At 43.1% G+C, this 22,939-nt stretch overlaps 2 protein-coding genes across 2 annotated transcripts in view; one reads left to right on the plus strand and one right to left on the minus strand.

The window, feature by feature from the left end:
• Positions 1–5,413: 5,413 nt before the first annotated feature.
• LOC117189749 (SH3 and multiple ankyrin repeat domains protein 1-like) overlaps positions 5,414–22,939 on the plus strand; it is a 188,055-nt gene continuing 170,529 nt past the window's right edge. Inside the window, 1 exon segment of the mRNA XM_033394826.1 lies at positions 5,414–6,408. The gene's annotated coding sequence lies outside the window, so the exon portion shown is untranslated.
• On the minus strand, positions 20,584–22,614 carry LOC117191587 (ATP-dependent RNA helicase DHX8-like). The gene is made up of 2 exons (XM_033396411.1): positions 20,789–22,614; positions 20,584–20,691 (listed from the first exon to the last, which is right to left on the minus strand). Exons 1-2 carry the CDS (start codon positions 22,612–22,614, stop codon positions 20,673–20,675), a joined length of 1,845 nt encoding a protein of 614 aa, XP_033252302.1. The 3' UTR covers positions 20,584–20,672.

The raw sequence follows: 22,939 nt of genomic DNA on the forward strand, positions 1-22,939 counted from the left end.
ATGCAGGCTCACCTGATTATGACACCCAACTAAATAAAGTGAATAAAATCACTCAATTAAATAAAAACCGCATAGAGTATGAAGTAGATACCCGCTATAAACTATCACCTCTAGTTAAGTCTAAGGTAACAAATCCTTTCAAAAGGACGGGCGAAATTAGACAGGTAGACGAAAAACATTATGAAGAAAAGAATAGGGGTAGGAAAATAACTCATTATAAATCAAAATTCAAGAAAAAGAAGAAATCTAATAGAAGCAAATATAATAATTCCAGAGAAACCGAGGAAGTTAATGGAATCGGCGAACTTCAACACAATTAAAATCCTCATCTTCCTCATAATTACCATCGTAATGGCACAGGGCCAAAACATAGAAATAAATCCTATAAAATCCCAAAACGGATATATGATAATCAAAACTGGATCGATTAACATACCTATCAATTACGAATACCATTATCTAACTGTTAATGTAACTAAAACCGAAGAATTATACCAAAATTTATTAATGCAAGCCACTAAATTCCAGGACATAATCCAAATAAAATATCTAGTAGACAAATTGCAAAGAGAAATGAACGGGCTAAAAATAACCAAAAGAAATAAAAGAGGCCTAATCAATATAGTAGGAACAGCCTACAAATATCTCTTTGGAACACTAGATCAGGAAGATGAAGTCGATTTGGAACAAAAAATAGAAAATTTAGCCAGCCATAGCATTCAAATGAATGAACTAAGTTTGGTAATAGATGCAGTTAATAGCGGAATAAACGTTATAAACAAACTAAATGAAGAAAAAGACAGGAATCAACAAATAGAAATTTTGATATTCAATCTACAACATTTCACAGAATATATCGAAGATATAGAACTAGGTATGCAATTAACTAGGCTCGGTATATTTAATCCAAAATTATTAAAACAAGACTACCTGGAACAAATAAATTCTGAGAAAATACTAAATATAACGAGGGGGAACGTTGTGAGTTGCTGCGGGCACCGCAACTCTACGGTTATACCCGATACTAAGTCAGTATGGCTCTCCTCCGGCAGACGCCGCTAATATTAAACGACACGACAAAGAGTGCGTGCAAGAGAGACAGAAAATCAGTCTGAGCGTGACGTCGGGCGCTGCGTAGCCACTGCAAATTGATTTGTTCCTATTGGCTATAAAAATGATCTGATCTGATCCAGATTCAGCAATCTGATAGATATGGTCATTATCTATGATTCTGCGTTTTTAGTTTTCTCAAATGTGCAATATTGTGGATGCAACAGATTTTCGTTCTTTGTGTGGGCGGAAGGGGGTGGGGCGAAATTTTGAGATACACGTTTTATAGTAAGATCTAACAGGAGTGCGGATACCAAATTTGGTTACTCTAGCCTTAATAGTCTCTGAGATTTTTGAATATCCCCAGATTTTCGTCCTTTGCGGGGGCGGAAGGGGGTGTGGCGAAATTTTGAAACAAACTCGTCTCGGTCCGATATATTAGGAGTGTGGATACCAAATTTGGTTGCTCTAGCTTTTGTAGTCTCTGAGATCTAGGCGCTAATGTTTTACTCTAAGCAAAGCCGCCTATGCTACGTGTGTGTTAGAGAGAGACAGGGCGAGAAAAAATGAAATTGTTTTCTTGATGCTGGCTATAATAATAATACGATCCAATTCAGATTCCGCAGTCTTAAAGATATGGTCATTCTCTACAATTCTACGTTTTGGTTTTCTCATATCTTTAAAATTGTGGATGCCACAGATTTTCGTCCTTTGTGGGGGCGGAAGTGGGCGGGGCGAAGTTTTGAAATATTTTTGTAGCAGTGACATATCACAGAAGTCTGGATCCAAAACATCGTTGCTCTAGCTCTTATAGTCTTTGATCACTAGGCGCTGAAGGGGCTAATATACCCCAATACTCATTTTGAGTATCGGGTATAAAAACCTCCACATGGCTGAAATCCGATACCAACGAAATTCTAATAATTTCCAACATTCCCAAAGCCATTACAAAAGTACCAATCTATAAAATCGTTCCGTATCCAGACGAATTAAATAACATGTTAACAGATATGACATACGACAAGTACTACATAAAAAACGAGGTGGAACGTTGTGAGTTGCTGCGGACACCGCAACTCTACAGTTATACCCGATACTAAGTCAGTATGGCTCTCCTCCGGCAGACGCCGCTAATATTGAACCACACGACAAAGAGTGCGTGCGAGAGAGACAGAAAATCAGTCTGAGCGTGACGTCGGGCGCTGCGTAGCCACTGAAAATTGATTTCTTGCTTTTGGCTACAAAAATGATCCGATCTGATCCAGATTCAGCAATCTGATAGATGACCATCATTATCTATGATTCTGCGTTTTTAGTTTTCTCGAATGTGCAATATTGTGGATGCAACAGATTTTCGTCTTTTGTGGGGCGGAAGGGGGTGGGGCGAAATTCTGAGATAAACGTTTTATAGTGAGATCTAACAGAAGTGCGGATACCAAATTTGGTTACTCTAGCCTTAATAGTCTCTGAGATTTGTGGATGCCCCATATTTTCGTCCTTTGCGGGGGCGGAAGGGGGTGTGGCGAAATTTGGACACGAAACGGTCAAGGTCCGATATCACAGGAGTGTGGATACCAAATTTGGTTGCTCTGGCTCTTATAGGTTCTGAGATCCTTGAACTCATATTTTGCAATTGACAAAACCGACCATGAAACCTGTGAGCGAGACAGAGCGAGAAAGAATGAAATTGTTTTCTTGATTCTGGCTATAATAATTATACGATCTGGTTGAGATTTTACACTCTAGAACATATAGTCATCCTCTACGATTCTGCGTTTTTGGTTTTATCGTATCTTTAAAAATGTGGATGCCACAGATTTTCGTCCTTTGTGGGGGCGGAAGTGGGCGGGGCGAAGTTTTGAAATATTTTTGTAGCAGTGACATATCACAGAAGTCTGGATCCAAAACATCGTTGCTCTAGCTCTTATAGTCTTTGAGCACTAGGCGCTGAAGGGGACGGACGGACGGACGGACGGACGGACGGACGGACGGACGGACGGACGGACAGACGGACAGACAGACAGGACTCAATCGACTCGGCTATTGATGCTGATCAAGAATATATATACTTTATGGGGTCGGAAACGATTCCTTCTGGACGTTACACACATCCACTTTTACCACAAATCTAATATACCCCAATACTCATTTTGAGTATCGGGTATAATGAAGAAGTATTTGTTAAAGAAACTAGTTTGAAAACCAATGACAATTGTATAAAAGGAATTTTAATGCAAATTCCCACTAAATCTCCATATTCCAAAACTTTTCAAAACTTTCAAATAAACTTTATTGAACCCAATATACTAATCACATGGAATCTTCCAAAAACAACGCTAAACCAGAATTGTGTAAACCAAGAAATCATAGCGGAAGGAAATACCATTATAAAAATCTACAACTGTTCAATCCAATTAAATGAATTTACAATATCAAACACAATGTTAGATTTTGCCCAGAATGTTTATGTCAACAACAACATAACTAAAATAAAACCACTGTCGTATGTCCAAACTAATGAAATAATTATGCAATACACCAAATATAGTAACCTATTACAAATAAGTCTACTAATTTCATTTGTCATAATTATATTAGTACTACTAAGTTATGTAGCTGTTAAATTTAAGAAAACTTCTAAAAGAGTCACGGTTAAATGTATTAACCCTATAATAGAAGCAGAAGAGGAACCAACCTCAGCCACCGCACTTGACACCCCGTCACTATACCCGAGGGTAATCGCCTAGGGACAGGCTAATAACAAACGGGGGAATATCCATAATTCCCCACATCCCATACACATTATGTTTATGTACAATTCATCCACCCCATCCACACAAGTAACAGGACCCCACTCAAGAATCAATAACTGTTTCTTCCCATACTCCAAGCTAGGGCCCCCCATAATATAAACAATGGACCACATTGTTTCATCAACATTAGAATCACGCCACTCTCGAGAAATCGATTCTTTAGAATCACGCCACTCATGAGGACCAATCAAAGCTAGACATAAAACCAAGGAGTATCACATTCCTAGCTCCGTCATGTAATGCAACACCGATCGCCAGCAGTGGATGCCTTTCATCAAAGCCGACGCATCCCCAAATATCGATCCAGGCACGTACGCCACCGACACGAAGATGCAGCCAAGGAAAGCAACGCCCGAAGCCAGAGTCGGGAGTTCCAAGAGAAGGGCTCATGGAAACTAGCCAGCAACAGAGAGATCAGTTCCGTTTGAGACAAGCAGACCCAAAGTCAAGTCGGGGAATTCATTTAAATCTTGTGACATAAAGATATTTAAGTTGTAAAATAAAAGTCTTTTTTAAAAAACTTAAAATCGAGTTGCGGATATTTAACTATATATTTATGCAAATTTATTTAAGTATATATATATTTTTTCTTATATTGTATATTTAGATACATCATTGTTTTAGTTATAATAAACAAAAAAGTCGAGAACCGACGGCGTTTGCATAATTTTTATAATTTATAATAAACCTGTTTAAAATAAGGAAATAAATGTGTAATTATATTATTGTAATATTTTATATTTTGTGGTATAAATCAAACAAATAACAGCTTTTATTTCATTTCCCGCGCCCTAGTGTACCATACCCCCACCCCCTGCCCATTCTTCATTTATTTTGTGGCGGTAGGTCAGTCCATCAAAAGACCCAAAACAAGAACCAAACTCAAATTTCAGTTCTAGCGGCCAGCAATACTAAACACACACACGCAAAGTACGTGAGAATGCATGTGCACCCATACACTAAAACAAGCTGGTGGCAAAACAGAACCAGACCTGAGAGAGTTCAAAAAATCTGAAAAAGCATACAATCACATATTTTTGTCGAAACATATTGCGTGTGTACTAACACATGCAAAGATGTTCTCTCTGCGCTCTCTCTCTCATGATGACGTCACTCTGGGGTACTGAACGCGCTAGCCAGTGTGTGACGCTTTCGTTGTATGAACTGGCACATCTATATACTGTATGGTTAGTGCATGAGTCAGAAACATGCAAGAAATGGGTACATTGTAGCCGAGAAATGGAAAATGGTCTCACATTTTATAGTATCGATAAGTCACAATTAACCCATTATGAGCCAAGGGGGTATTTTATTATTCCATTGAAAATAATGAAAGTTTAATAAATTTAGGTGAAAGAAATAGTGGTTTTCTTTTCATTTCTGAGGAAAAATGGCATGAATCTACAAGAAGAATTTACAATCGTTACCATTTTCCGACATTTACCTCAACTATTTAAATAGTTAAACTATATTTAAATAGAGGGGGCTTAAGTGGGCTAAGTACGATTTCCTATCAAGGCACCAAAAGAAAACACAATCAATGTAATCGCCGCCGCGCACCGTGCAACAACGAGATATTGTCGAATTTTTTTCTGAATTCAGAAAAATATGTTGATAAACAATACAAAATTGCCAAACAACAAAAAAAAAAACGAAAATATATTATCAAAACAAAAATATATATATGTATATAGATATAAAATTTTCGAACTGAACGGTGGATGTGCGCGTTTTCGTGCGAGGTGCGAGTGAGACGGGAGCAGCCGAGAAAACAAGTGTATAATGATGCGGGAAATAACGGTGCATGGCATCAAGTATTGAACTAAGATTCCGGTGCAAGCGTTTTCCTGAATCGTTTTAAAAATATTCGGAAATGTTGGCCCAAAATCAATCGAAATTCGTCAAGTGAAGTGCAGAATCGAAACCGGTTCGCCTCCGCAAAGAGAAAAGCCAATAGCAAAACCAAAATTAAAGCCAGCGCAAGAATTTTTGTTGTTTGGCCAAAGTAGCGCTGCCGGCGTCGTCGTCGACGTCGTCGCCGTTTGGTGCATCCGTGTGTTTGTGCGTGCGTGTGTGTGCTAGCATCTCGGTGAAAAGAAGTGAAAAAGAGAAGCAAAGTCAACGGCAAAGGAAAAGGTACGCCAAAAACAAAAGCAGAAACCTGTTCCCTGAAACAAAAACAACGACGACGGGCTCTGCTGCCACAAAAAGTGGCACAAGCGAAAATTCCTGCCTTCTTGTTGTTGTCTTGTATTATGATTTTTTTTCGGGTTTTTTGACAATCGCCAAAAGTGAAAATCAATTTGGCAGAGCGCGCGCGCATAGAGAGGAAAAGGAAGAGCAAGCGAGCGAGCGAGTCCTGTTTTTTACCCAGCCCAAAAATTGGAGAACGAAAACCTGACGAAAAAATACCACTAACCACTGAGAGCAACAAAAACAAAAACAAATGTAAACCATCGGGAGACTACAACAAAAGTAAATAAATTTGAGCCGGATTCCGGGGAAATTCGGGAAAAGCAACGAAATCAAAGAGAGAGAGAGAGAGGTCAGTATCCTGGCAATGTCAATCATGTTTTATGATACCAATACCGTGTGTGAAAGATTAGAAATAACGAAATGAAAGTCGAAAAGAGAGCAGAAAACACGTGAGAAAAATTCGAGTCTCCAGAAGATGGAAAGTGTAGAATTGATCATGCGGGATCAGTACGGGACTTGGAAGAAGAAGATGGAATTAGAGGGATATTTGTACGTGTATGGGTGAGAATCAGTTGGTGGAAAGCGCGTGGTGGAGCGAAGAAAGAATTGTAGAAGATCGAAATAATTTTGTATCGCGTGGAGCTTCAAAATGTACATATTTTCCTTTTCAAAATATTTATGTAAATGGTAACAATAAAATGAAAAAGCATTTAACAGGTGTTTTGTGTTTTCTGCATTTCTGATGCATGCCTTGTCGCTGTCCCCCTCACAGGCTCGACCTTCACCTGCATCCGGCACCCCTGAAAAGTGAACAACAGTAGTTAACCCTTTGCCCTGACCATCGGTACTCGTAATTGCCCGCACACGGTCATGGTTATTCGATTGCGAAATGGCCATTAGGTGGCGGTAGGCGATAGGCGGTACACGGCCACCCCTCGCTCTCTTTTCTATGGAATTAATACAGTCATTGGAGCCATTTGCTTTTCTTTGATTGCCGATCCGATTGGCATTTACTTTGCCCTGATTGTTGTTCTGCTTGTTTTTCCATTTAACGATTTGTATTCTTCGATATTTTTTGCTTGTTCTCGAGTGTTACTTTTCTCCTGTTTCTTCTTTTGTTTTCACACCTTGTTTTGCTTTTGTTGGTTCTTGTTCTGGAACTTCTCTCCTTCTTTATTCGATTCCTGCTGCAGTGAAGTAAAGCGTTGATACCTACATATTCTTATTGATTCTTATCATTTTCCCCTCCATAGGGGAGTTTTCGGAATTCCGAAACTCAAACTGTTTTCCTTTTCTATTTATTTTTCTTCCCCTTATCGCATCGTTTTATGGTCCCGCTATTGACCTTCCACTCTCGAGTGTTTCTTTTGTGGTTTGATTTGGGAATTGCACGCATTCCGCACGCCGCCTCTCCCTCTCTTTCTTCCCCTCTCTATTACACAAATGCACAAATTCTGTCGAGGGCCGGGGAGAGGGTTTTCTTGAGTGTTGCTTTTGCTGAACTTAGTCATGACGTGACTGGTTCTTGTTTTAGCGCATGCCATGGCTATTATATTCGTTGTTGTTGCTGTTGTTGCTGTTGCTTTTGTTGTTACACAAGCGTAACAATAAAATTTTAAACTGGTACCGCCACGAAATAGTTGAAACTTTTTATATGTGCTGTTACAATCGTGCTTTATCTGATAGTCACTCGCTTGCGGCACGTAACGTCGCTCTCCAATGGAGCTTTTCTCGTTTTTTATACCCGATACTCAAAATGAGTATTGGGGTATATTAGATTTGTGGTAAAAGTGGATGTGTGTAACGTCCAGAAGGAATCGTTTCCGACCCCATAAAGTATATATATTCTTGATCAGCATCAATAGCCGAGTCGATTGAGCCCTGTCTGTCCGTCCGTCCGTCCGTCTGTCCGTCTGTCCCTCTGGTCGGCATTGCCAATTGCAAAATATGAGTTCAAGGATCTCAGAACCTATAAGAGCCAGAGCAACCAAATTTGGTATCCACACTCCTGTGATATCGGACCTTGACCGTTTCGTGTCAAAATTTCGCCAAACCCCCTTCCGCCCCCGCAAAGGACGAAAATCTGGGGCATCCACAAATCTCAGAGACTATTATTGTGGACGTTGACATGCAATGACTGCATCTTTCAAGAGGCGATGCAGTTACTGCACCGTCAAGTGGCCCGTGTGACACCAGCAGAAGGCTGTTACGCGCGGATCCCAGGCAAAACGCAGCCCTCCTCCCGCCCAACCGACCGAGGGGCGCTGCCGCATGACGCACGGTGCGTAGCCGAACCAAACGCGAACATGCAAGAAAGATAGCTATTAGACTAACATTCGAGGAAAATTAGTACTAAACTTACTAAGAAACTAAGCATGCAATCAAAGTACAAATACCACTACAGTTACTAATTAATAGAAAGGTGTGTAAGGATTAATAATTTAATATAATATGGTAGAGGGAATTATAATCCGAGCATAAGACCTAGAGTAACCAAATTTGGTATCCGCACTTCTGTTAGATCTCACTATAAAACGTATATCTCAGAATTTCGCCACACCCCCTTCCGCCCCCACAAAGGAAGAAAATCTGTTGCATCCACAATATTGCACATTCGAGAAAACTAAAAACGCAGAATCATAGATAACGACCATATCTATCAGATTGCTGAATCTGGACCAGATCAGATAATTTTTATAGCCAAAAGGAACAAATCAATTTGCACTGGCTACGCAGCGCCCGACGTCACGCTCAGACTGATTTTCTGTCTCTCTCGCACGCACTCTTTGTCGTGTCGGTTAATATTAGCGGCGTCTGCCGGAGGGTACGGGTATCTCTACGGGTATAACCGTAGAGTTGCGGTGTCCGCAGCAACTCACAACGTTCCCCCTCGTTTGTTTTGGTGCGGCTCTGTGTGGAGGGATAGAGGGGCAGGCACGTAGAGATCTCTGAGATCAGAGCTAGATCGGCTGAGGCGGCTGGATGGATGTGTAATTGTTCCAACAAGTTTTGATATGATGCGATATACTGGCCGTACAGTGGGCCCAAATAGTGCATTTACAAATGGAAAACTCGTAAGTTTTTTGCGCTCTTCTTCATAAGGAAAGTACTATCCAAAATACTGTCTTTGATGGTAACAAATATTCTTTAAATCTTTAAAAAATGTTCAAAAATGCTACGTCCTCTGCCTATAGCTGATCCACCTACAATCAAGGCGATCCAAATATTTTCCGGTCTCAGTGTATCTCTAGGGGCTCAACCCCAGTGCGTGATTTATCAACGGTTTTTGTTTTCGTTTTCGTTTTCTTTTGTTTCATTTCAACCGAAAACAATTTACAACTTTTCGACCAATTTGCACAAATTACGAGATTCGATTCATTTAAATGGCCCAAATTCGAAAGATTCGACTTTTATGGTCACCCTGTGAGCCACAAGCAATTTTTGATTCATTTAATGAGCCCAAAAGTTGGTAGTTTTTTCATCTCCCTCTGCAGATCCGTGGGGGCGTAGATCGTAACAAATTTTGAATTTGTTGCCATTTTTGGGGTCAATTAAATGGCGAATGGATCGTACCAGAGAGGGAAAGATGGAGAGTAGTGGTCGCTTAAGCTTTAAAAGTAGATCTAGGACATGAAATATTGGCCATTGCCTTCCAGCCCGGGCACAGGGCCCACCCACCACTCACCCGTACCCACCACTCAACAAACTAGCGAAGAGAGCGAAAAGAAAAAGTGGGTAACAAACGAAGCATACACATAAAAAAAGGAGAGATGGTAGGCTCGGGAAAGAGGAAAGCGAGCAACAAAGAAATATTACCAGCACAAAACGACAAAAAACAAGGAAAATCGATTTAAACAGATGATTTGCCATTCACCCCCTCGCACATTCCTCCGCAACGGGCCTTCCTGCTTGTGGCCCCTCGTTATGTATCCCTGTCCCTGTCCCTGTCCCAGGTCCCGGTTCCAGTCCAGTCCCAGGGCCTAATATTTCACAGGCTGTTAAGATGTCGTCTGCACGGTGTTGTCGGAGACCGAGAGAGACTGAGGCGGCTGCTATTCCGCTGATTGCTGCTCAGCCAAGGACATGGTACAGTGGAGCGCCCCGCAATGGAACGCGATGGAGTGTGGGCTTGGTGTGGGAGAAAGCTTAAGTGATTGTGGATTGAATGCGGGCTATCTAACAGAACAGAATCGCTCGATGGAATGATTATAAATGGTATAGTTTCACATTCTGATTGTATCATTATTATAATGAAATCATGGCAAAGATTTCACTCTTTGGAAAATAATTACATTTGAATCATGGAATCCTCTAATTGGTATCCTATCTAATCATTATACAAAAGTATTATATGGAATAGATATACCCTATTTTCCTTTTGAAGGTTTAAAACCACTGTAACTTTAATGCCCCTCACTCGTCCTTTGCTTCGGGCTCTCTCTCTCTCTCTGCCTTGGAAACTCTTCTTTCTTTTATTTTTATCTTCAACCTCCTCCCTGCACCTTCTCTTTGCTCTTGTTGTTTTGTTTTTTCTTGTCTTTCTCTCATTTTCCTTGTGCCAAAATTCTCGTTAAACTTTTGAAGCCACACAACACACAACAGCTGTTCGTACGGCCCGGGCAGACAAGACTCCCCACACCCACACACACCCACACACATCTCTTTCTCTTTCTATATGTGGCTGATCCTTTAAGTGCTTTCTCTCTTTGACTTGTTTCCTCCTCCACCACCACCGGAGGAGGATTTTTTCCCTGGCAGAAGTTAATAGTTGAACTGAAATCTCTCCCGTCCCCGCTCTTTTGTCTGCCATGGCACTGATAAGGGAAGGGAGTAGGGAAGGAAGTAGGTGATAAACGGGAAACAGGGACCGCAGTGGGACACGTGCCGCATCAGGGGGATGGAGCAGGACCTGGACCTGGACCTGGACCTGGACCTGGACCTGGACCTGGACCTGGACCTGGACCTGGACCTGGACCTGGACCTGGACCTGGACCTGGACCTGGACCTGATCCGATCCACACCCCCCACCCACACCCACACCCACAGATTTATGGCGAACCAGATTAAAGGAAACAGCAAAAGTAAAAGAGAAAGAAATGGGGGTAAAAAGTGAAAATAGTTTAGTTTACTTTAAGAACGGAAATTTGAATTATGTCAATTAAATTTTTTTCCTCAATCTACTTTGATGAATATTGGTATTATTTTTTTTTTAATTTATGCTTAATTGAATAGAGATTTGAGTAAAATTCAAATTCACCGTTTTCTTTGGCTTGTGCCGGAAATATTGGTGCCTAAAGTGTACATTTTAGTATGTCGTATTCAAGTGTCGGGGAGTGCATATTTCAAAATGTTCCTTAATGCTCCACTGCTCCACTGCTCCACTGCTCCTCTGCTCTTTGTCATGAGAATGTAGATGAGAATACTTCGCCAATGAGAAATGAGTGGAAATGTGGAAGATACCGATTCTGGCAAGCAAGGTTCGATCTTTTATCACGTCAAAACAATGAGAGGACCTGCACCACATCCTGCCCAATCAGGCTGCGACCCTCCCCACCTGACCCTTCCGTCCTGCCTCTGTGATTTTCCTGCATAATGCAATTAAAAGAAAACACAGCAAAAGTACAGCCGAAAAACGATTTCCACAACAACAAAAAACGAGAGAACAGACGTGGAAAAAAGCAAACAAAAAATCAATAAGAGAATGTGGAATGCGCAACAGCAACAACAACAACAGAAGGTTGGGGGGGAGTGGCAGTGGAAAGGAAAATCCATCTGGCCCAAGGATTCCACTCGTTCAGTAGATATATAGTATATACGCCCCCCCCCTCCTCCACCCCCCCCCCCCCCCCCCCCCCATTTGTGTCCCCAAAGCGCCAAATGCAAAACAATCTACCAGTGTGGAAACAGGTGTAAAATGTAAACACAGTACATATGCACATAGAGTGTGTCCACACAGTGTTATTTGGGTGGAAAAGTGCTCTCTTTGAATAATTAATCAAAAGGGACTTATGTTTTCGATAGAGATTTCTGCTTTGTGCAACGATGGAAATCGTGGACGCAGAAGAACGATTGATGCCATTTGCTTAAAGGCAAGAGAAGGCCCAATAATTGCAGTAAAACAGCATGCATTGCGTGTGCATGATAAGGATTTTCCTTCAAAAAGATTACCCACCGCTGTCGGACGATATTAAGAGACTTCCCATCTTCTAAAATCGTTCAAACAATCAGAGGATGGGACCATATTTTCATTTGAAGCTATCTGAGAGAGTCAACCAGAACCAAAAGCCGATAGCCCACAACAAATAGTCGTAAATCGCGGGTTCTAATTAAAGTGTTTTTTTGTATTCTTTTTTTTTGTCAAAAGCCGCCCGTGTGTTTGTGTGAGGAGGCCTCTGCTGGGAAATGTGAAGAGGAAACAGTGTGTGTGTGTGTGTGTGTGTGTGTGTGTTAGCCAAATGGAAATGGAAAATGTCAATAGTAATTTCAATAAACTCAATTGTTTTGTTGTTTATCCACTTATCGGATGAAAGTGACAGCTAAATAAACGAATCAAATGAATCAATCGGTTTCAATGGGCATTAATTCCCTTGTTATACCCAATACTCAAAATGAGTATTGGGGTATATTAGATTTGTGGTAAAAGTGGATGTGTGTAACGTCCAGAAGGAATCGTTTCCGACCCCATAAAGTATATATATTCTTGATCAGCATCAATAGCCGAGTCGATTGAGCCCTGTCTGTCTTTCCGTCTGTCAAAGACTATAAGAGCTAGAGCAACGATGTTTTGGATCCAGACTTCTGTGATATGTCACTGCTACAAAAATATTTCAAAACTTCGCCCCGCCCACTTCTGCCCCCACAAAGGACGAAATGCTGTGGCATCCACAATTTTAAAGATATGAGAAAACCAAAAACGTAGAGTTGTAGAGAATGACCATATCTTTATGACTGCGGAATCTGAATTGGATCGTATTATTATTATAGCCAGCATCAAAAAAACAATTTCATTTTTTCTCGCCCTGTCTCTCTCTAACACACACGTAGCATAGGCGGCTTTGCTTAGAGTAAAACATTAGCGCCTAGATCTCAGAGACTACAAAAGCTAGAGCAACCAAATTTGGTATCCACACTCCTAATATATCGGACCGAGACGAGTTTGTTTCAAAATTTCGCCACACCCCCTTCCGCCCCCGCAAAGGACGAAAATCTGGGGATATTCAAAAATCTCAGAGACTATAAAGGCTAGAGTAACCAAATTTGGTATCCGCACTCCTGTTAGATCTTACTATAAAATGTGTATCTCAAAATTTCGCCCCACTCCCTTCCGCCCACACAAAGGACGAAAATCTGTTGCATCCACAATATTGCACATTCGAGAAAACTAAAAACGCAGAATCATAGATAATGACCATATCTATCAGATTGCTGAATCTGGATCAGATCAGATCATTTTTATAGCCAATAGGAACAAATCAATTTGCAGTGGCTACGCAGCGCCCGACGCTCAGACTGATTTTCTGTCTCTCTCGCACGCACTCTTTGTCGTGTCGTTTAATATTAGCGGCGTCTGCCGGAGGAGAGCCATACTGACTTAGTATCGGGTATAACTGTAGAGTTGCGGTGTCCGCAGCAACTCACAACGTTCCCCCTCATTTTTATACCCGATACTCAAAATGAGTATTGGGGTATATTAGATTTGTGGTAAAAGTGGATGTGTGTAACGTCCAGAAGGAATCGTTTCCGACCCCATAAAGTATATATATTCTTGATCAGCATCAATAGCCGAGTCGATTGAGCCCTGTCTGTCTGTCCGTCTGTCCGTCTGTCCGTCCGTCCGTCTGTCTGTCCCCTTCAGCGCCTAGTGCTCAAAGACTATAAGAGCTAGAGCAACGATGTTTTGGATCCAGACTTCTGTGATATGTCACTGCTACAAAAATATTTCAAAACTTCGCCCCGCCCACTTCTGCCCCCACAAAGGACGAAAATCTGTGGCATCCACAATTTTAAAGATATGAGAAAACCAAAAACGTAGAGTTGTAGAGAATGACCATATCTTTATGACTGCGGAATCTGAATTGGATCGTATTATTATTATAGCCAGCATCAAGAAAACAATTTCATTTTTTCTCGCCCTGTCTCTCTCTAACACACACGTAGCATAGGCGGCTTTGCTTAGAGTAAAACATTAGCGCCTAGATCTCAGAGACTACAAAAGCTAGAGCAACCAAATTTGGTATCCACACTCCTAATATATCGGACCGAGACGAGTTTGTTTCAAAATTTCGCCACACCCCCTTCCGCCCCCGCAAAGGACGAAAATCTGAGGATATTCAAAAATCTCAGAGACTATTAAGGCGAGAGTAACCAAATTTGGTATCCGCACTCCTGTTAGATCTAACTACAAAACGTGTATCTCAAAATTTCGCCCCACCCCCTTCCGCCCACACAAAGGACGAAAATCTGTTGCATCCACAATATTGCACATTCGAGAAAACTAAAAACGCAGAATCATAGATAATGACCATATTTATCAGATTGCTGAATCTGGATCAGATCAGATCATTTTTATAGCCAATAGGAACAAATCAATTTGCAGTGGCTACGCAGCGCCCGACGCTCAGACTGATTTTCTGTCTCTCTCGCACGCACTCTTTGTCGTGTCGTTTAATATTAGCGGCGTCTGCCGGAGGAGAGCCATACTGACTTAGTATCGGGTATAACTGTAGAGTTGCGGTGTCCGCAGCAACTCACAACGTTCCCCCTCATTTTTATACCCGATACTCAAAATGAGTATTGGGGTATATTAGATTTGTGGTAAAAGTGGATGTGTGTAACGTCCAGAAGGAATCGTTTCCGACCCCATAAAGTATATATATTCTTGATCAGCATCAATAGCCGAGTCGACTGAGCCCTGTCTGTCTTTCCGTCTGTCCGTCCGTCCGTCTGTCCGTCTGTCCGTCTGTCCGTCCCCTTCAGCGCCTAGTGCTCAAAGACTATAAGAGCTAGAGCAACGATGTTTTGGATCCAGACTTCTGTGATATGTCACTGCTACAAAAATATTTCAAAACTTCGCCCCGCCCCCTTCCGCCCCCACAAAGGACGAAAATCTGTGGCATCCACAATTTTAAAGATATGAGAAAACCAAAAACGTAGAATTGTAGAGAATGACCATATCTTTAAGACTGCGGAATCTGAATTGGATCGTATTATTATTATAGCCAGCATCAAGAAAACAATTTCATTTTTTCTCGCCCTGTCTCTCTCAAACACACACGTAGCATATGCGGCTTTGCTTAGAGTAAAACATTAGCGCCTAGATCTCAGAGACTACAAAAGCTAGAGCAACCAAATTTGGTATCCACACTCCTAATATATCGGACCGAGACGAGTTTGTTTCAAAATTTCGCCACACCCCCTTCCGCCCCCGCAAAGGACGAAAATCTGGGGATATTCAAAAATCTCAGAGACTATTAAAGCTAGAGTAACCAAATTTGGTATCCGCACTCCTGTTAGATCTTACTATAAAACGTGTATCTTAAAATTTCGCCTCACCCCCTTTCGCCCACACAAAGGACGAAAATCTGTTGCATCCACAATATTGCACATTCGAGAAAACTAAAAACGCAGAATCATAGATAATGACCATATCTATCAGATTGCTGAATCTGGATCAGATGAGATCATTTTTATAGCCAATAGGAACAAATCAATTTGCAGTGGCTACGCAGCCCCCGACGTCACGCTCAGACTGATTTTCTGTCTCTCTCGCACGCACTCTTTGTCGTGTCGTTTAATATTAGCGGCGTCTGCCGGAGGAGAGCCATACTGACTTAGTATCGGGTATAACCGTAGAGTTGCGGTGTCCGCAGCAACTCACAACGTTCCCCCTCGTTTTGTTTGTTTTTTATACCCGATACTCTAAATGAGTATTGGGGTATATTAGATTTGTGGTAAAAGTGGATGTGTGTAACGTCCAGAAGGAATCGTTTCCGACCCCATAAAGTATATATATTCTTGATCAGCATCAATAGCCGAGTCGATTGAGCCCTGTCTGTCTGTCCGTCTGTCCGTCTGTCCGTCCGTCCGTCTGTCTGTCCCCTTCAGCGCCTAGTGCTCAAAGACTATAAGAGCTAGAGCAACGATGTTTTGGATCCAGACTTCTGTGATATGTCACTGCTACAAAAATATTTCAAAACTTCGCCCCGCCCACTTCCGCCCCCACAAAGGACGAAAATCTGTGGCATCCACAATTTTAAAGATATGAGAAAACCAAAAACGTAGAATTGTAGAGAATGACCATATCTTTAAGACTGCGGAATCTGAATTGGATCGTATTATTATTAAAACCAGCATCAAGAAAACAATTTCATTTTTTCTCGCCCTGTCTCTCTCTAACACACACGTAGCATAGGCGGCTTTGCTTAGAGTAAAACATTAGCGCCAAGATCTCAGAGACTACAAAAGCTAGAGCAACCAAATTTGGTATCCACACTCCTAATATATCGGACCGAGACGAGTTTGTTTCAAAATTTCGCCACACCCCCTTCCGCCCCCGCAAAGGACGAAAATCTGGGGATATTCAAAAATCTCAGAGCCTATTAAGGCTAGAGTAACCAAATTTGGTATCCGCACTCCTGTTAGATCTTACTATAAAACGTGTATCTCAAAATTTCGCCCCACCCCCTTCCGCCCACACAAAGGACGAAAATCTGTTGCATCCACAATATTGCACATTCGAGAAAACTAAAAACGCAGAATCATAGATAATGACCATATCTATCAGATTGCTGAATCTGGATCAGATCAGATCATTTTTATAGCCAATAGGAACAAATCAATTTGCAGTGGCTACGCAGCGCCTGACTTCACGCTCAGACTGATTTTCTGTCTCTCTCGCACGCACTCTTTGTCGTGTCGTTTAATATTAGCGGCGTCTGCCGGAGGAGAGCCATACTGACTTAGTATCGGGTATAACTGTAGAGCTGCGGTGTCTGCAGCAACCCACAACGTTCCCCCTCGTTATACCCGATACTCAAAATGAGTATTGGGGTATATTAGATTTGTGGTAAAAGTGGATGTGTGTAACGTCCAGAAGGAATCGTTTCCGACCCCATAATATATATTCTTGATCAGCATCAATAGCCGAGTCGATTGGGCCCTGTCTGTCTGTCTGTCTGTCCGTCTGTCCGTCTGTCCGTCTGTCCGTCCGTCCGTCTGTCCGTCCTCTTCAGCGCCTAGTGCTCAAAGACTATAAGAGCTAGAGCAACGATGTTTTGGATCCAGACTTCTGTGATATGTCACTGCTACAAAAATATTTCAAAACTTCGCCCCGCCCACTTCCGCCCCCACAAAGGACGAAAATCTGTGGCATCCACAATTTTAAAGATATGAGAAAACCAAAAACGTAGAATTGTAGAGAATGACCATATCTTTAAGACTGCGGAATCTGAATTGGATTGTATTATTATTATAGCCAGCATCAAGAAAACAATTTCATTTTTTCTCGCCCTGTCTCTCTCTAACACACACGTAGCATAGGCGGCTTTGCTTAGAGTAAAACATTAGCGCCTAGATCTCAGAGACTAGAGCAACCAAATTTGGTATCCACACTCCTAATATATCGGACCGAGACGAGTTTGTTTCAAAATTTCACCACACCCCCTTCCGCCCCCGAAAAGGACGAAAATCTGGAAATATTCAAAAATCTCAGAAACTATTAAGGCTAGAGTAACCAAATTTGGTATCCGCACTTCTGTTAGATCTTACTATAAAACGTGTATCTCAAAATTTCGCCCCACCCCCCACCCCACACAAAGGACGAAAACCTGTTGCATCCACAATATTGCACATTCGAGAAAACTAAAAACGCAGAATCATAGATAACGACCATATCTATCAGATTGCTGAATCTGGACCAGATCAGATAATTTTTATAGCCAAAAGGAACAAATCAATTTGCACTGGCTACGCAGCGCCCGACGTCACGCTCAGACTGATTTTCTGTCTCTCTCGCACGCACTCTTTGTCGTGTCGTTCAATATTAGCGGCGTCTGCCGGAGGAGAGCCATACTGACTAAGTATCGGGTATAACTGTAGAGTTGCGGTGTTGCAGCAACTCACAACGTTCCCCCTCGTTTTTCATTATTTTTTATTATACATTGTTCCAAATAAGATAATGGTTTGCTCGTGTTTCTTTTACTATCTACAAATAAGAGACTTTGAAGTACTTCCCCCAGCGAGCAGTGGAGCACTGCCTTGGCTCGCATTTGCACTCTATGAAAACATATTGTTTCATTCATTTATTATTGTAGTCCGATTGTTTCTCGCTTGATAAAGCCGCAATAAACATCCAAAAAAAGCCACGCGAACTTCCTCTGCGGTTCTCGGAGCGGAGTTCAAGGTTAAAGGCGTTCGCAGGGGGCTAAGATTGTTTTATCGACATCAGAGCCTCTCTCCCTCTCTGTTTATCACTCAAAAATTCTATGGAAATGTGTATTTTGCTTGTGCATAAATTGTGGCACTTGCCGCTGCTGAAAAATTCTGTGGCACTTACTTTGATGTGTGTTTTCTAATGGAATTTGAAACAAACAAAATGGCATATCAGATTTTATGCATGGAGAGTGTGGAGGGGAGTGTGGAGTCCTGGACTATCATTTCTAGTTCTTCGGATAAGGATCTAATGAGCCGATTGTACCTGAAAGCCGTTTCAAGGGCTTAAAGTCCATGCAATTCCAGTATCGTGAATTATACTCGGCAGATTATATCGTTTCGTTTTGTATTTTATTCTAATTTTATTGTAAATACTCGTACCTCTCCCCTTGGCCAAGCAGCAAGGTCGAACCTTCGTCAAACTTGAGAGATTTCTCTAAACATATGAACACAATTATAGCCACATTAAATGGCCATTACAATTATGGCTATAACAAAAGTAGGGGCAAAAGTTGATTGCCATTCAAGAGGCAGGGCCAGGGGCAGGGGCAGGGGCAGGGGCAAAATGGTCTTCAATGGAAGGTAAATCAGCATTTTTGGCTACAGAAGCAGGAGTTTCATCGTTTCAGGGACACCAAACCTCACAGAAGTCAAGAACGTGCCAAAGTTCACAGAGGGGGAGACCGGCGCCTTTTTAAGGGGGCTTTGGGCCAGCTGAAGAAAGTTAAATCACGAAGAAAGTTACGATAGAACTTTCTCAGCTGTGAATTCAATTAAAGTTTCGTTCGCTCAAAGCCAAAATCCAGTTAATTTGCAAATAATTTTCACAATCCAATTAAAACGTATAGCCCCCCCCCCTCCCCCCACCTACCCTTTCTGTGGAAGGGGAATTATGATAAATATCCCCATGAGCAAATCTCACAAAAAAATAAGGGGAGGGGGGGGGGGCATAAAAACCGCAAAACAAAACAAATTTCTTTAATCGGAACTTCTTCCTCTCTCCTCTCCCCACCCCTCTCATTGTATCTTCTCTCCTCGCATCTTCTCCGTTTCCGACAAAAACAAAAAGAAGACAAAAAAACACTTTATAGTTTTATTTCCGCTTCTTGAATGCAACTAAATTACGCTAAATGCCGGTTTGCCGGTGACAACAGGTTTTTATACCCGATACTCAAAATGAGTATTGGGGTATATTAGATTTGTGGTAAAAGTGGATGTGTGTAACGTCCAGAAGGAATCGTTTCCGACCCCATAAAGTATATATATTCTTGATCAGCATCAATAGCCGAGTCGATTGAGCCCTGTCTGTCTGTCCGTCTGTCCGTCCGTCCGTCCGTCCTTCCCCTTCAGCGCCTAGTGCTCAAAAACTATAAGAGCTAGAGCAACGATGTTTTGGATCCAGACTTCTGTGATATGTCACTGCTACAAAAATATTTCAAAACTTCGCCCCGCCCACTTCCGCCCCCACAAAGGACGAAATCTGTGGCATCCACAATTTTAAAGATATGAGAAAACCAGAAACGTAGAATTGTAGAGAATGATCATATCTTTAAGACTGCGGAATCTGAATTGGATCGTATTATTATTATAGCCAGCATCAAGAAAACAATTTCATTTTTTCTCGCCCTGTCTCTCTCAAACACACACGTAGCATAGGCGGCTTTGCTTAGAGTAAAACATTAGCGCCTAGATCTCAGAGACTACAAAAGCTAGAGCAACCAAATTTGGTATCCACACTCCTAATATATCGGACCGAGACGAGTTTGTTTCAAAATTTCGCCACACCCCCTTCCGCCCCCGCAAAGGACGAAAATCTGGGGATATTCAAAAATCTCAGAGACTATTAAAGCTAGAGTAACCAAATTTAGTATTCGCACTCCTGTTAGATCTTACTATAAAACGTGTATCTTAAAATTTCGTATGTATCTTAAATTTGAATTAATCTTTTCAGCCCCCATCCCATGTAGATTGTTGCAAAATGTTATTTAAATCGAAATAAAATTACCCCTAAGATTCAGCTAATATTTCATTCTGTAATGCATATGTACACATGTATAGATGTACATTTACTGTATAGAATAAGGATGTATATATGTAGGTTCTTTTGGGACATTTTACTTGTGCGTCTCGAGTCTTGAGCAGAACACTGACAGATTCATTAAGAAAATAAAAACTTGCCGCTTATCAAAAATTCCGGGAAAATCTGTAAAGAGTCAAGTGTCATTTCATGCATTTGCAGACCTCTGCATATTCCTGAGCTTGCTTTTTGGTTTCTTTATTCATGGCTCGACATTATGTACCTTATGTTCCTGTCCCCTTGATCTCCTACAGAGAGAGAGAGAATGAGGTCCGTCTTCTTGCCAAAGGATGACTTCTTGCCGCCAATCACGTGCTTCTTCCACTCGGGCACCTCGGCGGTGGCGGCGCCCATGCCACGCATGTTGGCCGCCAGATTGCGAGTGTCCTCCTCGGGCAGCGGATCGATCCAGTTCTTGTTGAGGTTCGTGGGCAGGGCCTCCATTTCTGGTTCGCGCTGCAGCATTTTCTGCTCCCGCCGCTCCTTGGACAGGGCCGACTGCATCATGGCCGCCGGGGTCAACGAACCGTCGGGATTCTTGACAATTCTCACGGGCGATAGGTCGTGCAGGGCCCTGCCATGGCCCGAGAGGAATGGCGGCTCTTCCTCCACAATCCCAATCTCGATGTCCGCCTCGTCGTCCTCGTCCTTGGGCAGCAGACCTGTCTCCTCGTCAAAGTCCGGCATTTCGCTCCTGTCCAGGACCCCAGAGCTAATCATCTGTTTGATTTCGCATCGCTCGGGGCTGGAGATCCTGGTAACCCGCTTCCTTGACTCGTTCTCGTCCCCGTCCAGGCTGTTGCCCTGCAGATTTAGCATGGAGGTGCTGCTGCTGAAGGGACCATCTGGATTGCGGTCCCGCAGCGAGTCATCATCCTCGGGGGTGTGCGAGAGGGGATTCAAGTCCCTGCCCGACTCCTGATCGACTTCCTTCATGGACAGCGACACTTTCTGACCCGTCAGTGACATCACCTTGACCCTCACGGTCTGATTGCGGACCACCACTTCGGTCACGTCGGTGACCCTGCCCTCGGCTCGCAGCTGCGAGATGTGCACCAGCCCCTCCCAGCGCTTGCGCAGTCCGAAGAGCTGGACAAAGCACCCGAAGGGCACAATGTTGGCCACCTTGCCGGAGTAGATCTTGCCAGCCTCGGGATCGTCGGCCATCACTGTGCTGGGGGGCGGCATTTTCTCCTGGCGGCGATCGCCACGGTCGCCAGAGCGCGACCGACTGCGTTGTCGACGCTCGTGGCGGTCTCGAGAGCTGGACCTGCGGCGACCACGATCTCGCTCGCGATCGTCGCGGGACCTGCTTCGGCGGCGTTCCCGTTCCCGATCGCGATGCTCGCGTGATCTGCTGCTTCTGCGGCGTTCTTTGTCACGAGATCTACTCCTGCGACGCTCCCTATGCCGGTCCTCGCGTGATTTGCTCCTGCGGCGCTCCCTATTCCTATCCTCGCGAGATCTGCTCCGCTTCCGAGTATCCCTGTCCTTCTCGCGACTTCTGCTGCGTTCCCTTCGCTTGTGGGGTCGTTCTCTCGATTCCTTAATCTCTTTCTTATCATCGGTCTTGCCCTCGCCAGGCGCCAGAGCCTCAAGCTCCATCATGGCCGCGTCCACGTCACTCAGGTCTGTCTTTTTGCCAACCGAATGCTTTTCCTTGGCTTCCTCGTCCTGGCCCTCGCTCTGGCTGTATTTATCGTTGGGCATGGCCAGGCCAGGGAACATTTTCATCAGCTGCGTTTTCTTGTCATCTTTGCTGCTGCCAGAGCCGATATTCTCTTCGCTCCCGCCTCTCGGCCGACTGGGCCGCATTAAGTTGATGATGCGCTGCAGATTTTGGACGAGGGAGTCTGGAAACTCGGCGCCGTTCTCGAGCAGAGCTTTGCGGAAGGCATCGTACGATTGATTCTTGTTCTCCAAATCGATGATGAACTGGGCCAGGTCCTTGTCATTGATGCCCAAGTGATTATCGAGCTCTGTGCAGATCTTCGAGACCAGCGACAGATACTCCAATTGCTGCAAATCGCAACCGACGACGGTTAACATGGCAGCTGGCACCAAAATCAAGATGATACCCTCCAGCCAATTTGTGCAGATCAAATCCCTGACGCCGCAAAATAAACTGATCAATTATACGGTGAACAAGCCCTCCACAACGGGCACCATTGTGAAGACTCTAGGGGGCCCTGCCTCGGGCGGGCAACAGTACTTTACTCTCAAGACTTCGACGGGACAGACAACGAAATTTGTGGCTACCTCCTCGCCAGCAGGAGCAGCAGGAGCGACCCCGCCGCAGCAAAAGTATACGGTGTTCAAGAATGCCAGTGGCATGACCATGCTGCAGTTGAACAAGAATCAGTTAACCGGTGTG

The sequence above is a fragment of the Drosophila miranda genome (assembly GCF_003369915.1).
Source record: "Drosophila miranda strain MSH22 chromosome Y unlocalized genomic scaffold, D.miranda_PacBio2.1 Contig_Y1_pilon, whole genome shotgun sequence".
NCBI classification, from domain to species: Eukaryota; Metazoa; Arthropoda; class Insecta; order Diptera; family Drosophilidae; genus Drosophila; species Drosophila miranda.

Coding starts and splice junctions, on each gene's coding strand:
- LOC117191587 (XM_033396411.1), bottom strand. CDS start 22,614: ATGTTAACCGTCGTCGGTTGCGATTTGCAGCAATTGGAGTATCTGTCG.